Source organism: Peromyscus maniculatus, chromosome 4 (genome assembly GCF_049852395.1).
Source record: "Peromyscus maniculatus bairdii isolate BWxNUB_F1_BW_parent chromosome 4, HU_Pman_BW_mat_3.1, whole genome shotgun sequence".
Classification (NCBI taxonomy): Eukaryota; Metazoa; Chordata; class Mammalia; order Rodentia; family Cricetidae; genus Peromyscus; species Peromyscus maniculatus.
The window spans coordinates 7,170,835-7,196,864 of NC_134855.1; the positions used below are offsets into that span (position 1 = coordinate 7,170,835).

The window sequence follows — 26,030 nt, forward strand, 5'->3', positions numbered from 1 at the left end:
AGCTCCTGAGTTCAGGACAGAGTGGTTAATTTTGCTGAACTGTGAAATCCAGGGGGCTTCTCAGACCGCACAGCATCAGGGTTTGACCAGCAAGCATCCCGGGCTGGTTTTTCTGTAATCCAGGTCCTGTAGCCAGATCACTGAACTTAGTAATCACCATATTCCCCACAGGAATCCGCACCAGGACTGTCCCCGCAGGGCAGTCGTGACAATCAAGTGAATGCTAGCTTCAAGGGTGGGAAGGTGCCTGAAGGCTGCGTTTTAATTTTTATTTAACTCATACATCTCTTTAGTCTTGGCATGGTTGAATTTCCCCTGAGTCGTGGCTACTTCCAGTTTGGATTTGCGGGGCCACTCTGACAGTTTCATCAGCTGAGTCTGTCAAGGGTTCCAGAGAACATCCTTGGAAGGCACCTGGGGGACTCCTCCCTAAGGTGGAGAAAATGGCTCCCCACTGGGAGGTGATGTCAGCACCTCCCAGAGGGTCAATGGCAAAGGAGCCAAAACCCTGGGCACCTGGCCTGTGTTAAAGTTCTTTCCACCATAGTCTGTGTTTATGGCTTCGTGTGGGCTCAGGGCCCAGCTGAATGGGGCAGACAGCCCCGCCCGCAGGGCACTCCCACCAGCTCACCAGCTGCCTGCATCTATGAGCTGCCCGGCTGCAGTGTCTGTCAGATGCGGTGCAAGTTCCCAGGTGTGACTTCCCTCTCATGCCTCCAGTGTCCAGAACTCACACAGGAGGATGCCCCTTTTCTTTCGGAAGCGGAAACCCAGTGAGGAGGCTCGGAAACGCCTGGAGTACCAGATGTGTCTGGTAAGGCAGGTGTATTGTCTCTCCCTTCTCTGCCCCCTGAAATGTCGCCGGGTGCTTGCTCCTTCCCTCTGCCTTCCCACCCTGGGAGTGCCCTTCCTCACAGGCTGAGTGACCTCAGACAGTCACTGGGCCACCTGCCAAAGGGACAGTAAACGCTGGCTATGGCTTGGCTGTAGCTTTGCTGTGGTCCCTTCCAGCTCCTTCCTCCTGAATCTCCTTTCTTATTTTCTCCATTCCACAACTGTGTTTTGCCTGAGTGTTTTTTTTTGTTTGTTTGTTTGTTTGTTTTGGGTGGGGGGAACTGAGCACGGTTCCCAAAATACATGGCTCACACCTGTAATCCCAGCACTTAGGAGTCCGAGGCAAGGAGATTGCCGCAGGTTCAAGGCTAGCAAGGGCTACATAGTCGGTTGCAGGCCGGCCTGAGCCGTGATGTGAAAACCAGCTGTGCTTGCCTCACCGGTAGCAGAGGGGCTGTGTTCTGTATCCAGCACAGCCACGGAGGGCAGATAAAAGAGCAGGAGTTCAGGAAGGCATTGCCGAGAGCAACCAAAAAAAGGGGCTGGAGAGATGGCCCAGCGGTTAAGAGCACTGGCTGCTCTTCCAGAGGACCTGGGTTCAATTCTCAGCACCCACATGGCAGCTTACAACTGTCTGTAACTCCAGATTCCAGGGAATCTGACATCTTCATACAGACATACATGTAGGCAAAACACCAATGCACATAAAATAATAAATAAATCATTAAAAAGTGTTGTTTTTTTTTTTTTAAGAACGTTCAAGGCTGAAAACAAAGCCAAACTAGTTACCATCGATTTTAAGAGGCTAACACCATGAATATGAAACGCTCACAGAATCAACAGATTTTGTAAACATACAGAAGGATTTTTTTCGGGGATGGGGGTAGGAGTAGCCCTGACTGTCCTGGAACTTGCTCTGTAGCCCAGGCTGGCCTCGAACTCAGAGACCCGCCTGCCTCTGCCTCTAGAGTGCTGGGATTAAAGGTGTGCGCCACACCAGGAAACTTGAAGATTTTTAAAAATCCACTCTCCCTCCCTCCCACCCTCCCCCTCCCACCCTCACCTGTGCTGGAAGCAGGGGGATCAGAAGTTGGAGGCCAGCTTTGTCTACATGATGAGTTTGAAGCTACATGAGACCCTGTTTCAACTTAAAAATGTCTATTTCACCTTAGGCAAAAGAAGCTGGGGCAGATGACATTCTCGACATCTCTAAATGTGAACTCTCCGAGGTAAGGTGAGGGTGTGCAAAGACTGAATTTAACCTGTCCTGCGTCCGTGAGGAAAACAGGTGTAGACTGAGACTTTCAAAGTGCCAGGAGTGCAGGCGGGTGGGTGGACCACCAGTGAAGCACTTGCCTTCTGAGCGTGAGGACATGAGTCCCCTGGGGCTCGCTGGCCAACCATCCCAGCTGAGTCAGTGAGCTCTGAGTTCAGTGAGAGACTCTGAAAAACTCAAGGCGGGGAGTGAGACACCTGACATCTCGCCTGCATAGAGTGTGTGCACACAGACGTAGCCAGACCAACATTGCCATCTTGTCCAAAAGAATTGAAATGATCTTTTGACCTCAGCATAGTCTCCCAGAGTCAGGGCCTAGTTCAGAAATGAGCCAGGTGTAGTGGAGCACACCTTTACTCCCAGCGTAAGGAGGCTTATGAGTCTGAGGTCAGCCTGGGCTACATAGTAAACCCTGGAGAAAGGCCGGAAGGGAAATCTGGGGATAAACTCAGTGGTAGAGTTTGTCTAGCATGCAAGATGCCCTGGGTTCAGTCCCCAGAATGGGAAGAAGGGAAAACATTACGGATTCCTGGGGTGCTGGGAGAGAGGGCTGCCCCCTGAAGTTCCTGATACCCCAGAGTAGGTAGGCTAGGGCGGGCTGAGTGCCAGCTGTTTTGCCCCAGCCCGCCCCTGGCTGAGCACTGTTCCGGGGGCAGTGGCTTACACTCCTCAGTCACCTCCCAGCATGCCACTGGGAGGGCAGTGGGGACAGCGGCAAGTGAGGAGGCTCTGACCCTTCTTTGTCTGGTCTTAGATTCCGTTTGGGGCTTTTGCAACGTGCAAAGTTCTGCAGAAAAAGGTGAGCAGAGTCGTTGTTCAGAGAATTGCTAGCTGAGTGTCTGCTTGGGGGAAGCCACACGGGACTTAGAGGCGCCTCACGCGGCCGTCTTCCTTCTCTCTGGCCCTCACCCTTTGGTCTGCAGTAGAGGTTGTCACAATCAGAAGAGCAGGCTCTGGGGTTGGACCGCTCTGGGCCACTCCTGGCCCTGGCTTCACCAGCTTTGTGACTCCGCTTCTTTACACGCTCACGCCTCTGTTTCTTTCATTAACTTTCAGTGTTTCGTGTGTATGGGTATTTTGTTTGCGTGTATTTTTGCGTCACGTGTGTATGTTGCCTAGGAAGCCCATCAGACTCTCTCGAACTGGAGTTATAGCTGGCTGTGAGCCACCATGTGGGTCCTGGGAATCACACCTGGGTGCTCTGGAGGAGCAGTCAGTGCTCCTAACTGCAGAGCCAGCTCCAGCCCACACACCGTTCTCCTCATCTGTAGAAGGAAGAAGACATTCCTAGCTGTCTCGTGATACTGTGGGAATTGAATGAGTGCTAGAGTCTACCGCCATGCAGTTATCACCTCCCCCAGTGTCCTTAGAGAAAGGACACTCAGTGCACTCTGGCCACCCCTCAGAGTTAGAAGGGCCTGAAAGTGTTTCCAGAAGGTCGCTCCAGGCTCTGCACATAGGCGGGTTCGTCCGCACCCTTAGATCTGGACACAGAAAGGTAACATGTGTTCCCTGCCAGCAGCATAGTTGAGGCGGGAGTTAATGTCGGACAGAAATGGCTGTGGTTGACACAGTCTGAGGGGTGGACCGTATGATAGCCTGGGCTAAACACTAGTCACCAGGTGGCTTGGTAATTATGGCAGCCCTTGGAGAAGGCCCTTTGTTACTCTCTTTTCCAGGAAAGATTAGAGCCAGGAAAGGCTAAGCTCATGATAGCTGCCCCCCTCTCAGAATAGAAGGTAGAATTAGACTCCCAAACTCCCTTTTCCCCCCAGGGATCTCGGACCTTGCAGCCCTCTGAGTCAGGCTCAGAAGTGCCCGTGATCGTAACAGCCTCCCCCAGGGTGGGTCTGGTGGACGCATGGAGCACAGCATGGCCGCTCTGTGCCAGGGCCAAGCTGCTTACCTCCCATCAGCCTCCCCTGCCTGCTGCTCCTCTGGGACCTGACTTTTCTCTCCTCTTTTTCTCACAGGTGTTGATTGTGCATACAAACCATCTCACCTCCCTGCTTCCCAAATCCTGCAGCCTCTTGAGCCTCGCCACCATCAAGGTACTGGGCCCTCTCTAGGCGTTGGGGACTCTGCTCCAGGTGACAGCAGTGCCTCCACACCCTCCTTGGGACTTGTGTTAAAATACGCCAAATGGTCCTCACAGGATGGTCACTGTGGTGTCTGAACAGCGTGGTTTTCTAAGCACTCCTGTGAGTTGTTGGTAAAGAAAACCAGCCCCAGCCCCTACCCACCAAGGGTTCCACTCCAGCTGGTCCTGAACTCAAGCCCCGACAGCAGAAAGGACCGACATGATGACCCTAACCAGGGGGAGCAGGAGGGGCATCCAGAGAGGTCATTGCATTTGATGCCTCAGTGAGCTGGTGGATTCCCTCCAGGGTACGGGAGAGTCATAATAGAGTGCAGTGTCGGCCCAGGCTGTCCTACATGAGTGTGACCTGGTAGGGTGGGACTGAAGTCCTGCACGCCCTCCCAGTACTCCATCCTTAGCTCCGACAGGTGGGGCGGGAATAGCTCTGCTCCATGTGTTCTTTTTTTTAGATGTGGGCTCACTGTGCAGTCCTAGCTGGCCTAACACAGGCTGTGTAGTCCAGTCTTACCCCAGACTCACAGAGATCTGTCTCCCTCTGTCGCATGAGTCCTGGAATTAAGGGTGTATGCCACCACACGCAGTGCTCAGTGCGTTAAGAGATTGATTTTTATTTCCTGTGTATGATTGTTTGCATCTCTGTATTCCGTGCACCACACACATGCCTCAGCAAGCCAGAAGAGGGCATCAGGTCTCCTGGAGCTGGAGTTACGGGCTATTGTGAGCTGTCCAGTGTGGGTGCTGGGAACCAAACTTGGGTCCTCTGCAGGAGCCGCTCTTAACTGCTGAACCTTCTCTCCACCCCTACTCTATGCTTGTTGTTGTTTGCTTTGTGTTTGTTTATTTATTATGTGTGTGTGAGCGTGCGTGCGTGCGTGCATTGGGAATCAATATACCCAGGCCCTCACACATACTGATTACTTGCTCTGCCACTGAGTCACACCCCAGCCCATGCATAATTTTTGTATTCAGTGAAAAGAGACCACTTAAGCCAGACGTGATATATCTGCACATATCTGCAGTCCTGAGCATTGGCAAAGAGGCTGAGGCAAGAGAATTGACCTAGCCTGGGCTACATTGTAAGAGCCTGCCTCTAATACCTGGAAGAGAAAGAAACACAAGAATATGAGATGCAGAGCTGATGGAGCTGCATGTGCGGCACACACCTCTAGTCCAGCAGATGCAGGCAGAGCTCTGTAAGTTCAAGGCCAGCCAGGACTGCATAGTGTGAGACCTTGTCTCAAAAAAAAAACAAAAACAAAAACAAAAAAAACAGTTGGGCATGGTGGTGCACACCTTCAGTCCCAGCACTCAGGAGGCAAAGGCAGGTGGGTATCTATAGGCCAGACTGGTCTGCGGAGTGAGTTCCCGGACAGCCAGGACTATGTAGAGAAACACTCCCCAAAAAATAAAACTAAAAGACAGAAAAGACCCCGAGACGGCATGCTGACCAGTGGGCATGAAGAAGGATGCTGTGGTGTGTGAGTCCTGCAGGAAGATCAAAGGATCGCTGCAGGATGAAAGCGGCCTTGCAGGCAGCAGAGAGGATCAGCCATGCAGAAGCTGATTTCTTGACAGTCACACAAAAGTTGTTTTTAAAATAAAACAAGTTCCTTAGACCAAAATCGAGATCTAATCTCCATTTCTGGAAAGAACACCTCACCCTTCCATTTTCTGTTCTTAGTGTGCGCTGTTTGCAGTACTTCATAATGAAAGACGTTCCAGGTGTGTCAGGGCCATCACGTGACCTTGTCATGAAAGGCTGTGAAGGTCCTTCAGAGAAACAACTCTGTAGATATCAGAAAACAACCACTGTTTTCTATATTGATTTCTTCAAGGTCTAGGTACTTGCAGAAAACAGCTGGTTTGTTCTGTTGTTTAGACACAGCAACTCTGTTAGATTTCCTGCTACAGGTTGCCATGTTATTACCAGGGTATGGGGTGGCCTTATCATCTCCCAGCTGCTCTCTGGGCCTGACCGACGTGTTTGTTCTGTAGGTTCTGGATCTCCATGACAACCAGCTGACAGCCCTTCCTGAAGACATGGGGCAGCTGACAGCCCTGCAGGTGAGGCCCTGGGAGTCACCACTGGACCAGGACTTGGCTTGTACTTCATGGTATTTCATGGCTTCACAGCTCTCACTCCTCCCCACAAAAAGCCCAACCCCCAGTGGGTCTCCACCTTAAAGACAGATTCCACGACTGGAGAGATGCCTCAGCTGCTCTTGAGAAGGACCCTGGTTAGGTTCCCAGCACCTACATGACAGCTCACAACTTTCTGTAACTCCAGTTTCAAGGGACTTGATGTGCTCCTCTGGCCTCCACGGGTGCTGCATACAAGTGGTGCATAAGTTTTAGTACATCATTTTAAAAGGACAAATTCTGTACTCTCCTGGCTTCCCGATGCTTTGTCTGTAGCTGCCCTGCACTGGCTGAGTGCTTTATTTGGGGCTAGCCTGAGCTCTGCCTCCCCGTTGTTCAACAGTAGATAGCCGTATCCTAACCCTCCCTGCCTCACTGGGCCCCTGGCAGCCTTTCTGCCTCCCTGTTGCTTCATGCAATTCCTGGGCATTCTGCAGTGTGTACAGATGGTAAAACCTCAAGTGGGGGTGTGTCCGGGGGCCTGGCCTGGCTCTTCTAGACACATGACCTCTGTAAGTCTCAGTTTTCTCATCTCTTAGATGCGACCATAACAATCTCTACCTCCCTGTCAGGGCTGTAGGAAGAGGTCAAGGCAGGTATATTCGGTGCCTGGGTGACGGCAGGGCTGAGCACGCAGACATTGTTGTCCTGTGGGCTCCTTGCATGATCGTTTTCTTCCTTAGGTACTGAACGTGGAAAAGAACCAACTGACTCATCTCCCACGCTCTATTGGGAACCTGCTGCAGCTCCAGACCCTCAATGTGAAAGGTGGGGCCACAAAGCCCAGTCCATGTCAGCAGCTCCAGGGTCAGGCCAGCTTGTCCTTCCAGCCTCCACAGAGTGTGAGGGTGATGCCATAAGCCAGATTGACCTCCAGCTAGCCAGCCTGTCTCTGGTCACGAACCAGAGGCAGTGTGTCTAAAGTGCCCTGACCCCCAGAATCAGAGACTTGTGGGGCAGAAGGCAGAGTGTAGCGAGTGGTAAGCTGAGCGACGGGAAGAGGGTGGCCTAATGGGCAAAACGGAAGGAAGTGACTGGGTAGCTTGGGGCACTCAGTGAGAAATGCTGGCCCTGTGCATGTGACTGGCCTGGTAAGTCCCTGAGGCAGGCTCAGAGCTGTGGCCTGCTCGGGACCCCCACCCCTGCATTGAGGTAGTGATTAGCCAAGATACCAGCGTAGTATCCTCATCCTCCAAAGAGGACTTGCCTCACTGTGGCCAGGCTCTTCATCTCACTCTTGCGGCCCCTCAGCAGAGGCTCAGCCCATCGAGTGACTGATGGGAAGTAGTGGTGTTGTTACCGAGGAGAAGCCGTACAGGGAGGGAAGGCCAGGTGGCCTGAGTTGCTCAGCTTAGTAGTGACAGAGCCTCCCGGCCCCACATCCCCCCACCCCACCCCCCGGGTGTCAGGAGGTGGCCGCAGGCTTTGGGTACCGAGTTTGCCGCCTGGGTCCCTGCAGACAACAAGCTGAAGGAGCTTCCTGACACACTGGGAGAGCTGCGAAGCCTGCGTACCCTGGACATCAGTGGAAACGAGGTTCGGAGACTGCCTCAGATCCTGGCTCATGTGCGGACCCTGGAGGTAAGGGGCGTTCTCTCCAGTGCTCACAGAGACTGACGTGTGACCGCTTGTCATGTTGTGACTTTGCTGCCATCATGGAAGTGGGAGGGCGGAAGTCCAAAGTGACGGAGAACAGTTGAATCCAGAAGGTCCTCACTCTGTGGCCTTGAAGCCAGACTTTGAAGAGCAATGAGATTTGGGACATAGCCATGGAAATGGGGGTGTCCAGTAGGGAGAACAGGACACAGACGTAAGCAAGATGGAATGAGCTGTGGACAGAAAATAACAAGGCCAGAAATTTCTGTGCCTGGAGCCTGGGAAGCTGGGAATAGAGCAGGAGCGATGTGGAGAGCTGGGCTTCGGTGTGGAAACCACATCTCATCAGAGCATGTGGGTGAGCGTCCTGGGACCCCACGTGAGTCACCTCAGGGTGGAGATCCTCACACCAAAGGGGTTTGTGTCCTCACAGTCTGGTGAGAATCCAAGGCCCCACTGCTGACAGACAGGGTTGGTTCCTTTAAGGCCCCCCTCTGCGGGTGGCCTGTCCTTCCCAAGCCCTGGACGTCTGTGTCACATCTCCTCTTTCTGAGAGGACACCGGTCAGATTGGACTAGGGTCCGGCCTGGCTCTAAATGTAGTCACATTCTGGAGTCCAGGGGTTAGGACTCAGGGTATAAAGCGGGGACACAGCTCAGCCCACCACCGGAGCCAGCACCAGGTGGCCCGCCAGGGCAGTGGGCTCTTGGTCGTGACAGGGTGGCTTGTTGCTGCTCTAGCACTTTGTGCAGCTGAGGATGGCCTTGAACTTACGATCCTCCTGCTTCCACCTGCTGAGACTACAGATGTGCCCGGGCCTTTTCTCAGGGTGAGGGCACAGGCATTGTCTACAAGGCCATATTGTGTGCTGACTCCATTCCAAGCTGTCCAAAGTGACTAAGGACGTCAAGGCCCAGCACAGCTAAGTGACCTTGCTGGGGTTTAAAGCCAGGCTGAGTGTCTCAAGAGACAGACTACCCCTGCAGGGAACAGAAATGCTGTCATCCGTGCGGCCACCAAGAACTAACTGGTGGCTACCAAGCTGATGTGCGGTTCCTCTAGCCCAGGTGGCCTTAACTAATTAAAACTGCAACGAAGGGTGCTGTGACCATGCACCCCCGTGACCCTGATACTCGGGAGGCAGAAGCAGGAGAATCACAGGTTCCCATGCAGCCTGGACCACAAGATCTTGTCTCAAGAAACCATTGGAGCTGGGGCGATGACTCACTGGGGAAGTGCTGGCACAGGACCTGAACCCGGGGCCCCAGAGCCAGGCACCTCCAGTCCTAGCCCTGGGCGCAGAGACAGCAGGTCCCTGGGCCTTGCCAGCCAGCTAACCTAGCCAGCTTACCCAGTTCAGGCCAGTGAGAGATGATCTCAAAAACAGTCAGTGGTTCCTAATGAACACCACTCAGGGTTATCCCCTGGCCCTCCACACATACACACACGCATGTACACCCAGGCATGCACACACAACTCAAGAAATGTAAATGGCCACATGTGACTTCCAGCCACCGTACTGGGCAGTGTGGCCCAGAGTGCACACTCAAGCCACCCCAGTGGTGACTGGTGTCACCAGGTGGGATTAATGCTCTTTAGATCTGGCCTTGGCTGCTCCCTGGGTGCTCCTAGTAGGCAGGGGAGACTGTAAGCACCCAAGTTAGTAACAAAACCAAGCGCCGGGCTGTGAAGTGGTGTACACGGTAAGGGGGTTCTCTGTCCACAGACGCTGAGCCTCGATGCCTTGTCCATGGTCTACCCGCCTCCAGAGGTGTGCGCTGCTGGTGTTGCGTCTGTGCAGCAGTTCCTTTGCCGAGGTAAAGGCCGGCCACCCCGCTCCTCCCCACACCCTGTGGTCATCCCCTGCCACCAGGCTGGGACAGCTGAGACCAGCTGGTGCAGTCTGCCTGGTCAGAGGTCAGAGGTCAGTGAAGGATCACACAGGGACGTAAACACCCAGGCTGAGCTCAGGAAAGATTAGGGTCAGGAGTCTGCCTTAGGTTAGAGCTGGGGAAGGCTGAGAAAGCAACGTGGCCGACACCTGATGGGGAGCTGGGCCAGGAGAAGAGACCGTTTTTAGCAGAGGAGGCAAGTGCTAAGAGACCTGGAGGAAGGTAGGGAACCCGAGGTTCTGTGGAGAAAGAGCCGGTGTGGCTGGAGTGCTGAAGGCCCAGGAGGAAGGGTGGGGTGCGGCCCAGCAGGAGGCCTGGTTTCACAAAGATCACATGGTAAAGTGAGAAGTAACTGGAGTAAGGACTACAAGCTAGGCAGGCCCCTGGGGCCGCCGAGGGGACACCCTGGTGGCCTGGGCACCAGGAGGGAGCAGCTGTTGTCTGCTGTGGCTCCCGTCACCTGTGGCATCCTCAGCAAGCCTCTGGTCATCTGAATTATTCAGGATGTGGTACAAAGCGAATTGAAGGATCTTTTCAATATGCAGCTGATCCCAGATCCAATGGCCTGGAGCTGCAGGAAAAACCAACTCCAGTTCAAGGCCAGGCTATAGCACCTGACTGTCTCCAGAGAGGCTGGGGAAGCAGATGTGCAATTCTGTGCTGGCCTGGTAAACACGAAGCCCTAAGTTGGAGCCCCAGTACCACATAATGTTTGTGTGGTAGCACAGACCCATAATCCTAGCACTCCAGAGGTAGAAGCAGATATGTAGTGTTATATAATATAAATTATAGCTGGGTGTGGTACTGAGTACTTGGAAAGCTGAGGCAGGGAATTCAGCCTGGGTTACATAGTGAGTTCAAAGTTAGCCTGAGCTGTGGAGCAAGACTCTGTCCGTCTCCCTCTCCCACTTTGGATGTTACCGGCATCTGTTTGAGCTGAACATTCAGGCCTGCAGCTCAGTTCCCTGACTAGGTGTTTGCGCAGCAGCAGGAGAAGCCGGTTGCTCCCTAGCAATGTGACCCGTAGGAGACTGAACTGTTTCCCCCTCACATGTGAGTGCACACAGCATAGCGAACAAACTGCGTACGGCGAGCTGGAGTCTCTGCCAGAGAGAGGAGGTAGGCCTGGCCTGGCGTGTAAGGGTGTGTTTGCCTTTACATGGGCTTCAGTCTAGTACACATGAGGCCCTGGCTTTAGTTCCCAGCTGCTAAAATAAAAGAGAGTTTTCTGGGTAGAGTAATATCACCTATAATTTTAACACCTGAGGGAACAGAAGCAGGAAGATGGTGAATTTGAGGCCAGCCTAGGCTACCTACCGAGGCTCTCAATACCAAAGTAATGTTTTAAGAGTCTCTAATTTTCATTTAAACAGACATAAAAATAAAGAGTAAATTTGCACATGCTGACTACAGAACTCAACTATGACCTGTATTTTCCTCCCTAGGGGTGGAACTGGGGCCCACACACGGCAAGGGCTCTGCGCTCGTGCATCCCAGTCCTTTCTCTGTTTTCATTTTGAGACAGGGTCTTGCTGAGTTGCTCAGACTGACCTTGGACTTGCTCTGTAGCCCTGGCAGGCTCAGAACTTGCAGTCACCCTGATCTCTGAGTAGCTGGGATCATAGGCCTACGTCACCAGGCCTGACGCTGAGCAGTACTTAGCAGTGAGACCCAGCCTTGGGAGAGGAGAGTGGACTGAGCCAGCGAGGAGGGTGAGGGCAGCAGGAGCAAGCCGCCGGGGTGCTTCTGGCCAGCCTGTGCTCCTTCTCCCATAGAATCAGGACTGGAGTACTACCCCCCTTCTCAGTACCTGCTGCCAGTCCTGGAGCAAGATGGAGCTGAGAACTCCCAGGACAGCCCCGATGGACCCATAAACAGATTCTCCAGGGAGGAGGCTGAATGGCAGGTAAGAGAAGCTGGCAGCGGGGGCGTGGCTGCTCGGCTGTACCTGTGCAGGTATTGAGGGCTGTGTGGGGCGTTTACCCACCAACCCCACAGCTTCCCAGAGTTTTCTTGAGTGCAAGCAGCAGGAAATATTAGATAGAAGGATTTATATTGCGGAGATAAATAGATAGAAAATAAAGGATAGCCCCAAGAGGGCCTGGAACCTTTTCCAATGGGCCCTGACTGTCTCTGCCCCAGGGTATTTATAGAGACGCTAAGGGGTGGAGCAAAAGACCGACACCCCCCCCCCCCCCCCAGCACAGCCAAGTGCAGACCATCTCAGACACCTGCACTCAGGCCCGTGACTCTAATCATCCTCTATGAGGACCTGCTGGGTAAAGCCACGAAGAACCTGAAAACAGGCTTCCACAGGTCCCCCTTTCTTAATATTTAAAAAAAGAACTCATTAGTAGCTTATAGCAATTTCCATAGCTGTTATACCTCCCAGTATGGAGTAGAGGATGATATAGATGGCATTTCTCTTTTGGATTAGGTCCAAGGTGACTACAGCAGTCTTAGCTGCCTCAAGCCCTTTCTAAACCAAAACTTAATGCAATCACAAACTTAAAGAATCCCTTAGCTTCATCATTACCATGAACAGGTTAACAAACATTGCTATACATAGTCACAGTTCTCCCAATCTTACAACTCAAAGCAAACTCAACAGAACCATTAGAATTAGCATATATGGTGCTATATATAGTCAACAATTTTCTCCGTCTTACAACTTGAACTCAATCATTTGAATTTTCTTGCTAACAGGACATAGGGAAAACTTCAATGTATTCACATCAAACTTAAATATTTCCTTAACTCCACAAAACCAGGGTGCATTAATACCAATAGGGCCGGGCGCCTTTGATCCCAGCACTGGGAGGCAGAGGCAGGCGGATCTCTGTGAGTTCAAGGCCAGCCTGGGCTACCAAGTGAGTTCCAGGAAAGGCACAAAGCTACACAGAGAAACCCTGTCTCGAAAAACAAAAACGAAAACAAACAAACAAAAAAAAAATACCAATAGGTTAAACATAATTTCTGCAAACATAATTCAACCTCATAACTCCTCCTTTTCTTTATAATTTAACAAAATCTCGAACCTAGTTAGAAAATACCCAAACTTATACAATTCCTACAAACCCACATTGAAAAGCAATATTCTCAATCTAACCATTAACACTTTGAAAACTTAGCAAAAATTCCAAAAGCAGTTTCTTAATAAAACTCTTTACACTTTAAAAGTAGTCTCTTAGTATACACCATTTGCATTTCTTACTAACAAAATATGACATTAATCCACTCAAACAACAATTTAAATTAAATAGACTAAGGAATATTAACTCTCCCTTTTCTTTATAATTTTTAAGCAAAATCTCAAGCCTGGTTAGAAAACCCAAACTTTTCTGTTTAAACAGTTCTATTTGTAACACAAAACTAGTTCCATAAGTAATTCCATTTTTACATAAACCATTCCAAGATCATTACTATAAGTAAACTCAAAATTGTCCCATTGCAATGAAATCTATTGTTCATTTCATTAAGTCCCAAAATTCAAATAAATTCTGGTATGAGCCTTCCAAATATGAAGAAATCCATAACCAAAATCGTTTTGTAGTTTTATCTCATTTTAACTTCAAAAAGTTCAAACAAGAAATAAATTCTGATATCAGGCTTTCACTTCAAAATATGAAGAGACGTTTTACAACCAAAACTTTTTGCAGTTAACAATTTTAGTTCAAACAAGCGTCTCTGCAACTTTTGTTCTCACAGATAGAGACCTTTTTAGGTACAGTAGTATTCTAAACCGCACCGTTTTTTATGTTAGCTCAGGTTTTTCTGTGTTGCGTCGATTTTCCACGGATCTCAGCTGCGGATGCTTTGTTGTCCTGGTTCTGGCGTCCGCCATTCTTAGCTTCTTAGCGGCTTCTGGAGCTTTTGAAAACCGCTCAGACTGACTACTTTGCAGTCTACTAGGACGCTACACCTTCTGTGTCTTGGGTTCTTTCAACCATATACATTAAGCATAGACTCACACTTAACATTTACACTTTTTTACAAACTCACATATAACATATTAACATCTACTTATTTATACTCCTTAAAGAAACTATAGAACTACTTTAGCAAATATATTTCTTATATATATATATATTTTTTTTCTCCTCAAATTGCTTTTGATCATGGTCTTTATCACAGCAACAGAAAACAAACACACTGGCCTTGAGTGAATGGCCCTCCCTTTCTCTCTGGAGTGCTGGATTACAGAGTGTGCTGGCACTTCTGATTTTTGCGGTACTGGGTTTAGACCTAGGGCCTTCTTCATACTAGACAGGCATTCTACCAACTGAGCTGTAGTCTGAGTCCTTCAACTTCTTTCTTTTTTTTTTTTTTTTTGGTTTTTCGAGACAGGGTTTCTCTGTGTAGCTTTGTGCCTTTCCTGGAACTCACTTGGTAGCCCAGGCTGGCCTCGAACTCACAGAGATCCGCCTGCCTCTGCCTCCCGAGTGCTGGGATTAAAGGCGTGCGCCACCACCGCCCGGCCCTTCAACTTCTTTTAATGCAACCATGTAGCATGCAGCCTTTTGAGTTTAGCTACTGGAACTCAGCACAATGTCTTCAGGATTCATCAACATCCTTGTGTGAATTAGTAAGTCATTCCTTTGAATTGTCAAGTAATAGTTCATTGTGTAGACTCACGGCGGCAGTTTGTTTATCCACCAACAATTAAATACTTGTGGCAAGTATGAATAAAACCCCCAAAGCACTGGCAAGTATGTTTTCTTCTGTGTGTATTAATTTTCACTGCCTTGGTAAGCCCTAATAGAATTGATGGGTAGTATATGCTGATGTCAGTCAGCTTCCTGTGCATGTGGGCGCGTGCGTGCGTGCGTGCGTGCGTGCGTGCGTGCGTGCGCGTGTGTGTGTGTGTGTGTGTGTGTGTGTGTGTGTGTGCATTTAGAGGCCATATTACTTTTTCTTTCACTCTCCATATTACTTTTTTAAAGTTACAGTCTCTTCACTGAACTTGGAGATCACCAACTGGCTAGCTTGGTTGGCCCGTGAGCTCTAGGGATCTGCCTGTTTCTGTTCCTTTAGTGCCATGGTTACAGAGATGTATCACCATGCCTGGCTTTTTATGTGGGTTCTGGAGATCTGAACTGAGGTCCTAATGCTTTGTGGCAGGCACTTTACCAACTGAGCCCTCTCCTTAGACCCCTCCATAGTATGTTCTAGACACTCACTGTTTTACTTCTTACATTTAGGTTTGTAAACTCTCTGTGATTTGCTTTTGTGTATGGTGTGAGCCAGAGATCAGATTTTTATTCTCCCATGTTGATTCCCAACACCATTCACAGTGAAAAGCCTCATTTTCTCACTTTCCTGCCATTTGGTAATAGACCAAGTGCTTATAAATGGGTGGGTCCACTTATGGACTCCATTTTCTTTGATTTCTATTATCACACTACTTCTTAATTCCCTTTAGAATGATTTTATACTTGATTGTTTTTCTTTGACTGTCTTAGCTATGAACAAAACCTGCACAAGATCAAGCCAGTCAACACAAAATCTCCATCTCTAACTGATGATAGCCTCTGAGGGAGGGTTTGGACTCTGGTAGGTAGACTACACTCCAGTGGATGGCCCCATACCTAGGGGCACATGGGCAGTAAAAATTGGGGTTAGTGAGTTATATGCATAGAAAAGGGGATATGAAATTGGTGGAGGGATGGGCAGGGGCTGGATCCGAGAAGAGTTAGAGTTAGGGGGAGGTGTTGGGATAATCTTTCTTTTTTCTTTTTTTTTTTTTTTTTCCCCCGAGACAGGGTTTCTCTGTGTAGCTTTGCGCCTTTCCTGGGACTCACTTGGTAGCCCAGGCTGGCCTCGAACTCACAGAGATCCAACTGGCTCTGCCTCCCAAGTGCGCCACCACCGCCCGGCTTTAAGTCTTTTTTTTTTAAACTTTATTTTTTTTTTTTTTTGTCCTTTTTTTAAAATTTTATTTTATTTTACAATACCATTCAGTTCTACATATCGGCCACGGGTTCCCCTATTCTCCCCCCTCCCACTCCCTCCCCTTCCCCCCAGCCTACCCCCCATTACCACCTCCTCCAGGGCAAATCCTCCCCCAGGACTGTGATCAACCTGGTAGACCCAGTCCAGGCAGGTCCAGACCCTTCCTGCATAAGCTCCAGGTTTCAAACAGCCAACTCATGCAATGAGCACAGGACTTGGTCCCACTGCCTGGTTGCAATCAAGCCAATCAACTGTCTCACCTATTCAGAGGGCCTGATCCAGCTGGGGGCCCCTCAGCCTTTGGTTCATAGTTCATGTGTTTCCATTCATTTGGCTATTTTTTTTTTCAATAATTGAGTAAAACCGAAATTTATTATAAGCCACAGTCGTCCTAGGGACCTCCATGCTATATATATAGCCTCCATGGTTCTATGGGTTGTGGTCTGATTGTTCTTTATTTTATATCTAGAATCCACTTATGAGTAAGTACATACCATGACTGTCTTTCTGGGTTTGGCTTACCTCACTCAGGATGATGTTTTCTAGTTCCATCCATTTGCCTGCAAATTTCATGCTTTCATTGTTTTTCTCTGCTGAGTAGTACTCCATTGTACCACATTTTTCCCATCCATTCTTCCATTGATGGGCATCTAGGTTGTTTCCAGGTTCTGGCTATTACAAATAGTGAGTGCTGCTATGAACATAGCTGAGCATATATCTTTATGGTATGAATCAGCATTCCTTGGGTATATGCCCAAGAGTGGGATGGCTGGGTCTTGAGGTAGTTCGATTCCTAATTTTCTGAGAAACCGTCATACTGATTTCCACAGTGGTTGTACAAGTTTACATTCCCACCAACAGTGGAGGAGTGTTCCCTTTGCTCCACATCCTCTCCAACATTGGCTGTCATTGGTGTTTTTGATCGTAGCCGTTCTGACAGGTGTAAGGTGGTATCTCAGAGTCATTTTGATTTGCATTTCTCTGATGATTAAGGATGTTGAGCATTTCTTTAAATGTCTTTCAGCCATTTGTAGTTCTTGTTTTGTGAATTCTCTGTTTAGCTCTTTAGCCCATTTTTTTTTTTTTTTTTTGGTTTTTCGAGACAGGGTTTCTCTGTGTAGCTTTGTGCCTTTCCTGGAACTCACTTGGTAGCCCAGGCTGGCCTCGAACTCACAAAGATCTGCCTGGCTCTGCCTCCCGAGTGCTGGGATTAAAGGCGTGCGCCACCACCGCCCGGCTAGCCCATTTTTTTTAATTGGACTGTTCAGTATTTTGATGTCTAGTTTCTTGAGTTCTTTATATACTGTGGAAATCAATCCTCTGTCAGATGTGGGGTTGGTGAAGATCTTTTCCCATTCTGTTGGCTGTCTTTTTGTCTTATTGACTGTGTCTTTTGCCCTGCAAAAGCGTCTCAATTTCGAGAGGTCCCATTTATTAATTGTTGTGCTCAGGGTCTATGCTGTTGGTGTTTTATTTAGGAAATGGTCTCCGGTACCAATGCATTCAAGAGAGCTTCCTACTTTCTTTTCTATTAAGTTTAGTGTAACTAGATTTATGTTCAGGTCTTTGATCCACTTGGACTTTTTTTTGTGCATGGTGACAGATATGGATCTATTTGTAATCTTTTACATATTGACATCCAATTATGCCAGCACCATTTGTTGAAGATACTTTCTTTTTTCCATTGTATAGTTTTGGCTTCTTTGTCAAAAATCAGGTGTACATCCATATTCAAAAAGTTCAGAACAAAAAGAGCATGATTTGCCTTGCGGTGGTGGCGCACGCCTTTGATCCCAGCACTCAGGCGGCAGAGGCAGGCGGATCTCTGTGAGTTCGAGGCCAACCTGGGCTACCAAGTGAGTTCCAGGAAAGGCGCAAAGCTACACAGAGAAACCCTGTCTCCAAAAAAAAAAAAAAAAAAAAAAAAGCATGATTTAATGTATTATGTGGTGATTGAGGGTAAATTTCTTTTATTTTTACTTTTTGAAGTTGTACTTTAAGACTGCTATGAGCCCTTTATACAGTACCTTGTCCCTGAGAATTATAAGGAATACCTGTTTTATGTACGATTTTCCATTGGTTACAAAATTGTTGAAATGCCTTACTACCATATCCAGAACCATTATCAGTTTTAATTTTTGGTATACCCATGTACGAAAAACACCTCAAACAGTGCATAATTACATGTTTTGTAGCTTCCCCAGGTTGTGCACTAGCCATTAAAAATCCTGAACAAGTGTCAATAGTCACATGTACATATTTTAATTTGCCAAATTCTGCAATATGAGTAACGTCCATTTGCCATAGATGATTAGGAAGAAGACCTCGAGGGTTTACCCCTAAGTGAGGGACTGGAAAATATTTTGGATATACCCCACATTGTTTAACTATGATGAGCTGCTTCTTTGGCAAGATTGAATTGCTTTCTTAAGGTTTTACTATTTTGATTATGAAGAGCATGTGACTGTTGAACCATTTCCACTTGGGATAATGCTACTATCTTTGTTAATTTATCAGCCAGTGCATTACCCTCAGCTAAAGGACCAGGAAGATTGGAGTGAGCTCTAATATGACCCACAGAGCATGGCAGCTTTCTTTTGTGAATAGCGTCTTGAATTTCTTGAAACATTTTGACTTGATTGTTGTTAGTTCCACTATTTCCAAAACTGTTACTATTCAAAGGAGTCAAGAACATAGATGTTCTTTCGTGAAACATATCCTTCATTAGCTTACTCTGAGAAAAAGCATTTTCAGGATTTAATATTTTCACTTCATTAGCTTTAACTCCTGATGTTATTAGCTGTGGTATTTAGCACTGATTTCTTATAAGGAAGCTTTTTTTTAAGACAAATTTTTCTGAAGTTTGTTTCCCATTATAAAGCAGTCATTTCTTTTTTGAATGTCTGTTTCCTTGTCTCTTTATTAGATTTGCAAAGGAATTACTCATTGCAGGCAGTTTGTTCAAAAGGCAAAGAACTTTAATTTCAACATAAGTTTCTTCATATCTAAGACAACGTTCAGTGTATAAACTGCTTTCCCTTGTTTTAAGGATTTTAAAGTGGCTTGTTTGCTCTTATAGGTAGCTTTTTGTCGTCCAACTACTGTAAAAACTTTGCACAGTTATTAGGGTAAATAAGGCATTTTACCAATGGCGCCCCAAACCGCGAAGCACCTAGTTCCGTATCCTTTCAATTTTTCATTGGAACTGACACTTAAACTTAGACGATTTTCCTTCTTATTCTTTTAAAAGCTGTATTTTAAGTTTACCATGAACGTATTTTCGAGCTGACAAAAGTGTTTCAGGGCAATGTCGCCATCTTTAGCGGTAAAACTACCTTTCCCAGAATGCATTTCCCTTATGTCAGTCCCTATTGCAAGCTAGCTTTTGGACTTCATTTCCCATAGTTCTTTTTGGGTCTGGGAGTCAACCTCCAGTACTTTTACCAGGCTTGCTTACGAAGTTTTTGCTTTTGCAACAAGAGATTTGAACCAAGAGTTTTAAGTTTTCAATTATGGGACATTGAGAGATTTCTGTTCTCTCCTCAGCTGGCTTTAACAGGTGTTTCTCCTTCATCAGACATGGGCCGGATCAGAACCGCACCTGCCTCGTTATTGCGCATTGAGGCTGGCATTTCTGATAGCAACTTTCCTCGGGGCTTGTGCTTGCCTTAGCCAGTCAGTGAAAAACAACGTTTTACAGCAGAGCTTTTCCATGGCTCCTTCAGAGAGACTTTCTCCTACTGATTTTATTCTCATTTTGCTTGTTCCTTTGCTTCCCCACCCCTCCATACAGAGCTTCAGGTATCTGTGTGCGGCTCTGTTCCTCTGCTAGCTGCCTTTGGAGGTACAGGCTTTCTTCCCCCTGAATCTGCCTCAGATTCTAGCAGCTTTTTCAGGTCATGCATTTTCTGGGGAGGAATCTGTCCCTTCTGTTTCTTCAGAGTCTTTCTCCCTGACAGTTCCCAGTTTGGTCTCAGTTTATCACCTCTACCCCAGCAACAGTTTCCGACACTACAGTGGCGGCTTTCCCTGCTACTGAAGGTAGGGGCTTTTGTCCGTTTCTGTTTTTGGGGTCTGAAGTTTGTGTTCATAAATCAAGCTTAGCAAGGGAGGTTTTCACCATTTCTAAACTCCCATTAGGACAGGTGTTTTGCTTCATCAGGCCTTCACCTGGCCCAGTCCCCCAGTGGGTTGTGTTTGTCTGGGTGCTCAAGGACAGAGCTTATGCCAGAGGCAATCACCCCTCAGGGCTACACTCCCTCATCTCACCAGGAGTCAGTTGAAACAAAGCTTTTCTCAAAGATATGCTTTCTCTGACAGAAAAGAAAGCTTTACTCCTGGATAGTTCTGTTCTGCCCTGGCTGGGCTCTTTCCCCAGACAGCGTTCTGACTCAGCAGCACGACTGCTTCAGACACAGTTCAGCTTTACTGTTTTCCCAGAAAGGTCCTTTCTCTGATAGGAAAGCTTTTCTCAGATTTCTTTTTTGCAGCTGTGGACCTATCAACCTGGGACTTTTAGGAAAGTGGACAACTGTGCTGTTCCCACCGGCTTTAGCTTTGATTGTTCATTAGCAATCTTCCCCTGGGTCCTGCACCTTCCTGCCTCAGCTCTGTGCTCCAGGAAGTTCACAACTGCAGGAACCCTAGTATCCCCGAAATGCACTCCAACTCAGAGACGCTGGCCAGTCACCTCTGGGTTTTTGCTCAGAAGCGAGGATACAATGCTAACAGTTTGCATTGCTTCAGGGGATCTTTGCTTTAGGACGATTAGGAGCACCTTTTCATTCTTTTTTTTTTTTTTTTTTTATTTTATTTTATTTTTTTTTTGTTTTTTTTTTTGTGATATATATTTTTTATTTTACAATACCATTCAGTTCTACATATCAGCCATGGGTTCCCCTATTCTCCCCCCTCCCACGCCCTCCCCTTACCCCCAGCCCACCCTCCATTCCCACCTCCTCCAGGACAAGTCCTCCCCCGAGGACTGTGATCAACTTGGTAGACTCAGTCCAGGGAGGTCCAGTCCCTTCCTCCCAGACTAAGCCAAGTGTCCCTGCATAAGTTCCTGGTTTCAAACAGCCAACTCATGGAATGAGCACAGGACTTGGTCCCACTGCCTAGATGCCTCCCAAACGGATCAAGCCAATCAACTGTCTCACCTATTCAGAGGGCCTGATCCAGCTGGGAGCCCCTCAGCCTTTGGTTCATAGTTCATGTGTTTCCATTCATTTGGCTATTTTTTTTCAATAATTGAGTAAAACTGAAATTGATTATATGCCACAGTCATCCTAGGGACCTCCATGCTATATATATAGCCTCTATGGTTCTATGGGTTGTGGTCTGATTGTTCATTTTATATCTAGAATCCACCAATGAGTGAGTACATACCATAACTGTCTTTCTGGGTTTGGGTTACCTCACTCAGGATAATTTTTTCTAGTTCCATCCATTTGCCTGCAAATTTCATGCTTTCATTGTTTTTCTCTGCTGAGTAGTACTCCATTGTGTATATGTACTGTGATACCTCAGTAAAATCCCCCACTCTATCCCCTACAGACAAAGAGAGGTTTAAACCAGGATTCCTAAGTGTAGATAAGAACTTAGACCCCTTTTCCCCAGGTGGCTGTATCTGCTACAGGGACTTTGGAAAACAGTCAGGATATTCAACCAAAAGACTAAAAAGGGAGGCTGGTTAAAATAAATTATATGGTCTGTGTCTTTAAGAACTAGCCTCACAAAGAAAGGGGAGAGCTCCTTCCCACCTCCCTGCTGTGAGTGAGAGGTTTGGAAGAGCCTCCCTGGAGACTTGTAAACTTAGAAAACACCTTACTTTTGCATTCTGTACCTAAAGTCTTCAGTGGGGGCTTTGGGGACTGTGATTTAGGCCAGGCCAGTTTCAAGTCCCCAGAAATGATGGTGCCAGCCCCAGGAACAAAAGAACAGAGTCAGGATGTCTGATGGTAACCAATTAACCACGAGATGCCCCTCTCCAGAGATAACAAGACCTGACCCCGGAGAGAAGTTGTAAAACTCCTGACAAGGCAAACAGACAAGCTAAAATAAGATAAAGTCCAGGCCCGGGAAAAACTTGACCAATCAAGGATGGACCCGTACTAACCCCCTCCCCTCTAAGAAATTTTATGGGTTTTGCCTATAAAAACTAACTTCCCCAAGAAAGAGGCACTCCTCCCTGCCTCACTGTATTGGGTGTAGGAATGAGTCCCTGTCTAGACTTGTATTTGCAGAATAAACCTTGCTGTTGCATTCTGGACATCCAAAGGTCTACGGTGGACTCTTTGGGGGGTCACAATCTGGGCATAACATTTGGTGCATTGGCCGGGAAACCCCAGAGACCCCACCGGGACCCTCAAGGGTCCAGAGGTTTATTGACATCTACCGGTAAGAGCGCTCTTTGTCTTGTCTCTGTCTCTGTCTTGTCTCGTTCGTTATGTTTTGCGCCGGTCGACTGATTTGTACTTCGAAGGATTTGTACTTTGCAGGCTCGATTTGTACTTTGCAGGCTCTCACTGGGACAGACGTGTCCGGACAGTGATCCTGGGAGGGAAAGAGAGACGTCTCATTCCCTCATTTGGGCAAGGGACCCCCTAGTCCCGAGCCATTTGGGGCCACCTCAGAGGTGACCATTTGATTTTGGGAGTCTCCTCCAGGGAGTGCTTAGGAGAGGAGCATCTTTGGGTACCTTTCCCCATGGTGGGAAAAAGTGCCACTTTGTATTTTGTCCCGGGAAATTGTTAGAGCCATTTTGTGGGGGTTTTTTGTATGTTTTATTGTGGTCATTGTTACTTTACACTCTGTTTCTCTTCCAAGAAATAAGGTACATGTCTGATTGACAGGGATGTGAAAGCCCCCTGATGTCTGTTTGATCAAGGACAGAGATCCTCGAGTCTGGATTGTTTTTGGTGTGATTGAGACTGGAGGGTCACTCTCCACAGAGCACATCAGGTTGTCATTGTTCTTGGAGCTTTGTTGGTTGTCTCGTTGGGGCAAAGTTTTTCTTTCGTGTGCCCTTGGTCTTGTATGTAGTGTGTTAACTGTTCTCATTGTTGACTTGACTGTGACGGACGCTATGGGACAGTCCCCTTCTTCTCCACTAGACCTTTGCCTAGCCCACCAGAAGGATGTGCGAGCCGCAATCGAGGGGCTTGCTTGCTGTGAGTGAGGCCATCATCATCTCAGTGCTGATGTGCTGGTACTTGAATTGTCTGTGTAAAGGTCATCTGTTTCTGCTACTCACCTCCCTCCCTCCCTAGCTCTCTTGCTATCAGGACTGCAGGCAGCTGGCTGCTCTCACGAGGGTGGGGGTGCGTGCTCTCGGTACAGGTGGGCTAAGATTCTCATGTCCTGCTCTGGACAAGACAATGGCTGCCTGCAACTGACAACTGTGTGAACACTGAACAGAGAATCTGACTTTAGTCAGAGGAGTTAACAAAAACTTTTTTTTTCAGGAACACTGGCAGCCAAGGACATACTTTATGACCACTGCTCCCCCTCCCTTCCTTTACTGTGGTAACTTCAAGGTTTCTTCTGCCAGCCAGGAATTTCTCTTGTTAACCCTTCTCTGTCCTGGTTTTGCTTAAAAAAAAAAAAAAAGGTTACCAGTTCAAGATACTAGGAAAATTATGCTTTTGTTTCCACAGGAAAAACAAAAATTTACATGGGTTTTGGTCATTTGAGTTCAATGTGTTACAAATACTTGCCATCATTTAAAAAAATTGGTTTCAAATTATTGTTGGTTAAGATAAAAGTTTAAATAAATGATTTTTGATTTAAAAAACAGTTTAAGATATAAAAATTTAAAGGCTTAAACATGTCATGAGGGTTTAAATATATGATATTTTGGGTCTAAATAAATAGTTAAAAGATATAAAAATATAAAACTTTAAAGCTCAACTTTAAAGTTTAAATAAATTATAAGATTTAAATAAGGTTTATATAGGGTCTAAGATATAAAGATTTTATATAAAATGCAAGCTATTAAAATAAGTTATAAAGGTCTGGCTCCAAGAATAAAATGTCACTGCCTATGATTGATAAGCTACCATGGCTATGTTATAAGTTTAACTAACAGTTTCTTGTTTATGGTATAGTGCTGATGCAAATTCAGAGTTCTTCTTGTTATGGTATATGCATGTATTTCTGTTCTTGTTTAAAATATTGCAACTTTACAATATATTCTAGAGTACTGAGGGAAATCACAAGAAGGACTTTGGTAAGAGTTTCTGTTTTAAAGGAAAAAATAAATAAAATTTGTCTAGCGTAAATGTTTGAGGGATCAAAGGAATGGACTGAGGGTACATGGAAGGTCGTAGAAGGTCAGAGGGGATGTGATATAAACTGTTTGTTATGGTTTCTTATACCTGCAAATACTGAATTTGAAAGTTAATTCTTATTGGTTTTCATCTTAAAAATGGCTAATGATTCTGCAAACTGCTTATGTATGTATGTATACAGGCATGTGACTTGAAAATGAAAGCAAGCTTTAACTGTATGTATATATGTAACTTGGATCCAACTGTGTGTATGTGTGCAAGTAATTATTGTTAAAAAAAAAAAAAAACGAGCTTTAAACAGCAACCACGTGGCTCCCTCCATCTTGGCTGGTGACCTCATGGGCAGCCATGTGGCTGGCAGCCATCTTTTACTAAGGTTATAAAGATCTACTCGGGTTAATACCTAATACTTATGTCTTTACCAAGTGTTCAACAGCAAGTTTCTAGAGAATTTAAATAGATGGCAACATATGTTTAATAAATAAGGTATTTAATTAATATTAAAGCTGCACATCAACGCTTTTATATACAGGAATATACCTTGCTCTGGCAGCCAAACTTTGCAACATAAAGGAATCATAGGAAACAGCTGAGGTTTGCAAATGTATGGCAGGACTAGAGTTCCAAAAACAGTCTAGTTGCAGTGGTGAAAGACATTTGAGAGATCTCAGTCTTTTAAGAACAGTTTTTATAGTTAAAAACCAATGGCTTAAAAAATGTTTCTTCTTACCCAAGGTATGTTCAGGCTTCAGAATGTTATATAATGATATTTTATTTTGGTTTCTTTACTGAACCTGCATTTGATGCTAGAAGAGCTTCAACTTAAAAACATTGTTTTTAGGCTACTTATTGTAGACTATTAAAGAACATAAATAGACAGTCATAAATAATTGAGTTTTTTTTTTTTAAATTATAATCAAGATAAATAAATACTGATATAATATTACAGGGATATGTTTACTTATTTACTCAGTCCTTTGCATATGTTTTCAGGGTTGAGCTTGAAACAAGTAACTAGAATCAAAGTTTGTCTATTCAGATACATTTGGACAGCCCTCATACTTCAGAGATCTACAGAATATGGCATTTAAATGTTGATCTAAAAGCTTATTATATCAGACAGGCTTCCAATCCTAGCAGTGACCCAAGGTCTCCAAAGAAGATTACATACAAGGCACCACAACGTCTCTGCCTGGATCATGGCTACACTGACCACAGGGCAAGATGCCCCAATGCCTGGTTTACCCGAGAGCTGCAGAAGGAAGTGGCGCATTTTTGGGAGCTGCTGATGGCTCAGGGACTCTCAGCCTCTGCCCTAAGAGGTCTAAAGGTAAAAGAGAACATTCCTGGAGATGCTCTGTCAGTGGTATCATCTCCTCCCACCCCAGCTTCACCCTAGTCTCCTCCTCCACACAATGGGGAGCTGGAGCCCTCCTTCTCCCCCAGTGCTGAGCCCCAGATTGGGCCTGAGGAGGCCATAGAGAGGCTACAGGAGATAAAAAAGATTATTGCCAAGATAAATGAGACTTAAAAAAAGCCTCCTAAGACAAAAGCCCTCAGAATGGAGAAAAAAACATTGCTGGCAAAGATGGGCATGGCTGTCCGAGAAGATGGTACTGTACTGTAAAAGACTCCCTACCTGGTAAATCTAAATGAGGACCCCTTAATATCTGAATGTCTTCCCTACCACATCAAAGATAATGTCACCAGGGTTGGCCAGGTAGATGTAGATATCAAGTTGACTGGACAGTTCATCTGGGAGCAACATTGTCTCTTCCGAAGCATCCCCCAGCCTGATAAAAAAATGATGGTCACATTAGAGCCTGGTAAAGGAACTGATGGGAAGCTTGTGATGGAACTGCTGGTGCTGAAGTCAGGAAACAGGATCGTAATGGGCCGGATGATGAAAGAAGATTGATGCTGTTCTGACTGGTGCCTCCAACGCTCTA

The 26,030-nt window shown here is 46.7% G+C and overlaps 1 protein-coding gene across 5 annotated transcripts in view; it reads left to right on the forward strand.

The window, feature by feature from the left end:
• Lrsam1 (leucine rich repeat and sterile alpha motif containing 1) overlaps positions 1-26,030 on the forward strand; it is a 71,439-nt gene that overhangs the window by 1,317 nt on the left and 44,092 nt on the right. For all 5 annotated transcript variants that reach the window (XM_042274841.2, XM_076568867.1, XM_042274842.2 and 2 more), the window contains 9 exons: positions 721-814; positions 2,007-2,063; positions 2,865-2,909; positions 4,084-4,161; positions 6,207-6,275; positions 7,034-7,118; positions 7,810-7,931; positions 9,673-9,763; positions 11,614-11,744. In XM_042274841.2, the coding sequence (XP_042130775.1) occupies positions 743-814; positions 2,007-2,063; positions 2,865-2,909; positions 4,084-4,161; positions 6,207-6,275; positions 7,034-7,118; positions 7,810-7,931; positions 9,673-9,763; positions 11,614-11,744 (750 nt within the window). In that variant the 5' untranslated portion in view covers positions 721-742. The remainder of the gene's footprint in view (positions 1-720; positions 815-2,006; positions 2,064-2,864; positions 2,910-4,083; positions 4,162-6,206; positions 6,276-7,033; positions 7,119-7,809; positions 7,932-9,672; positions 9,764-11,613; positions 11,745-26,030) is intronic.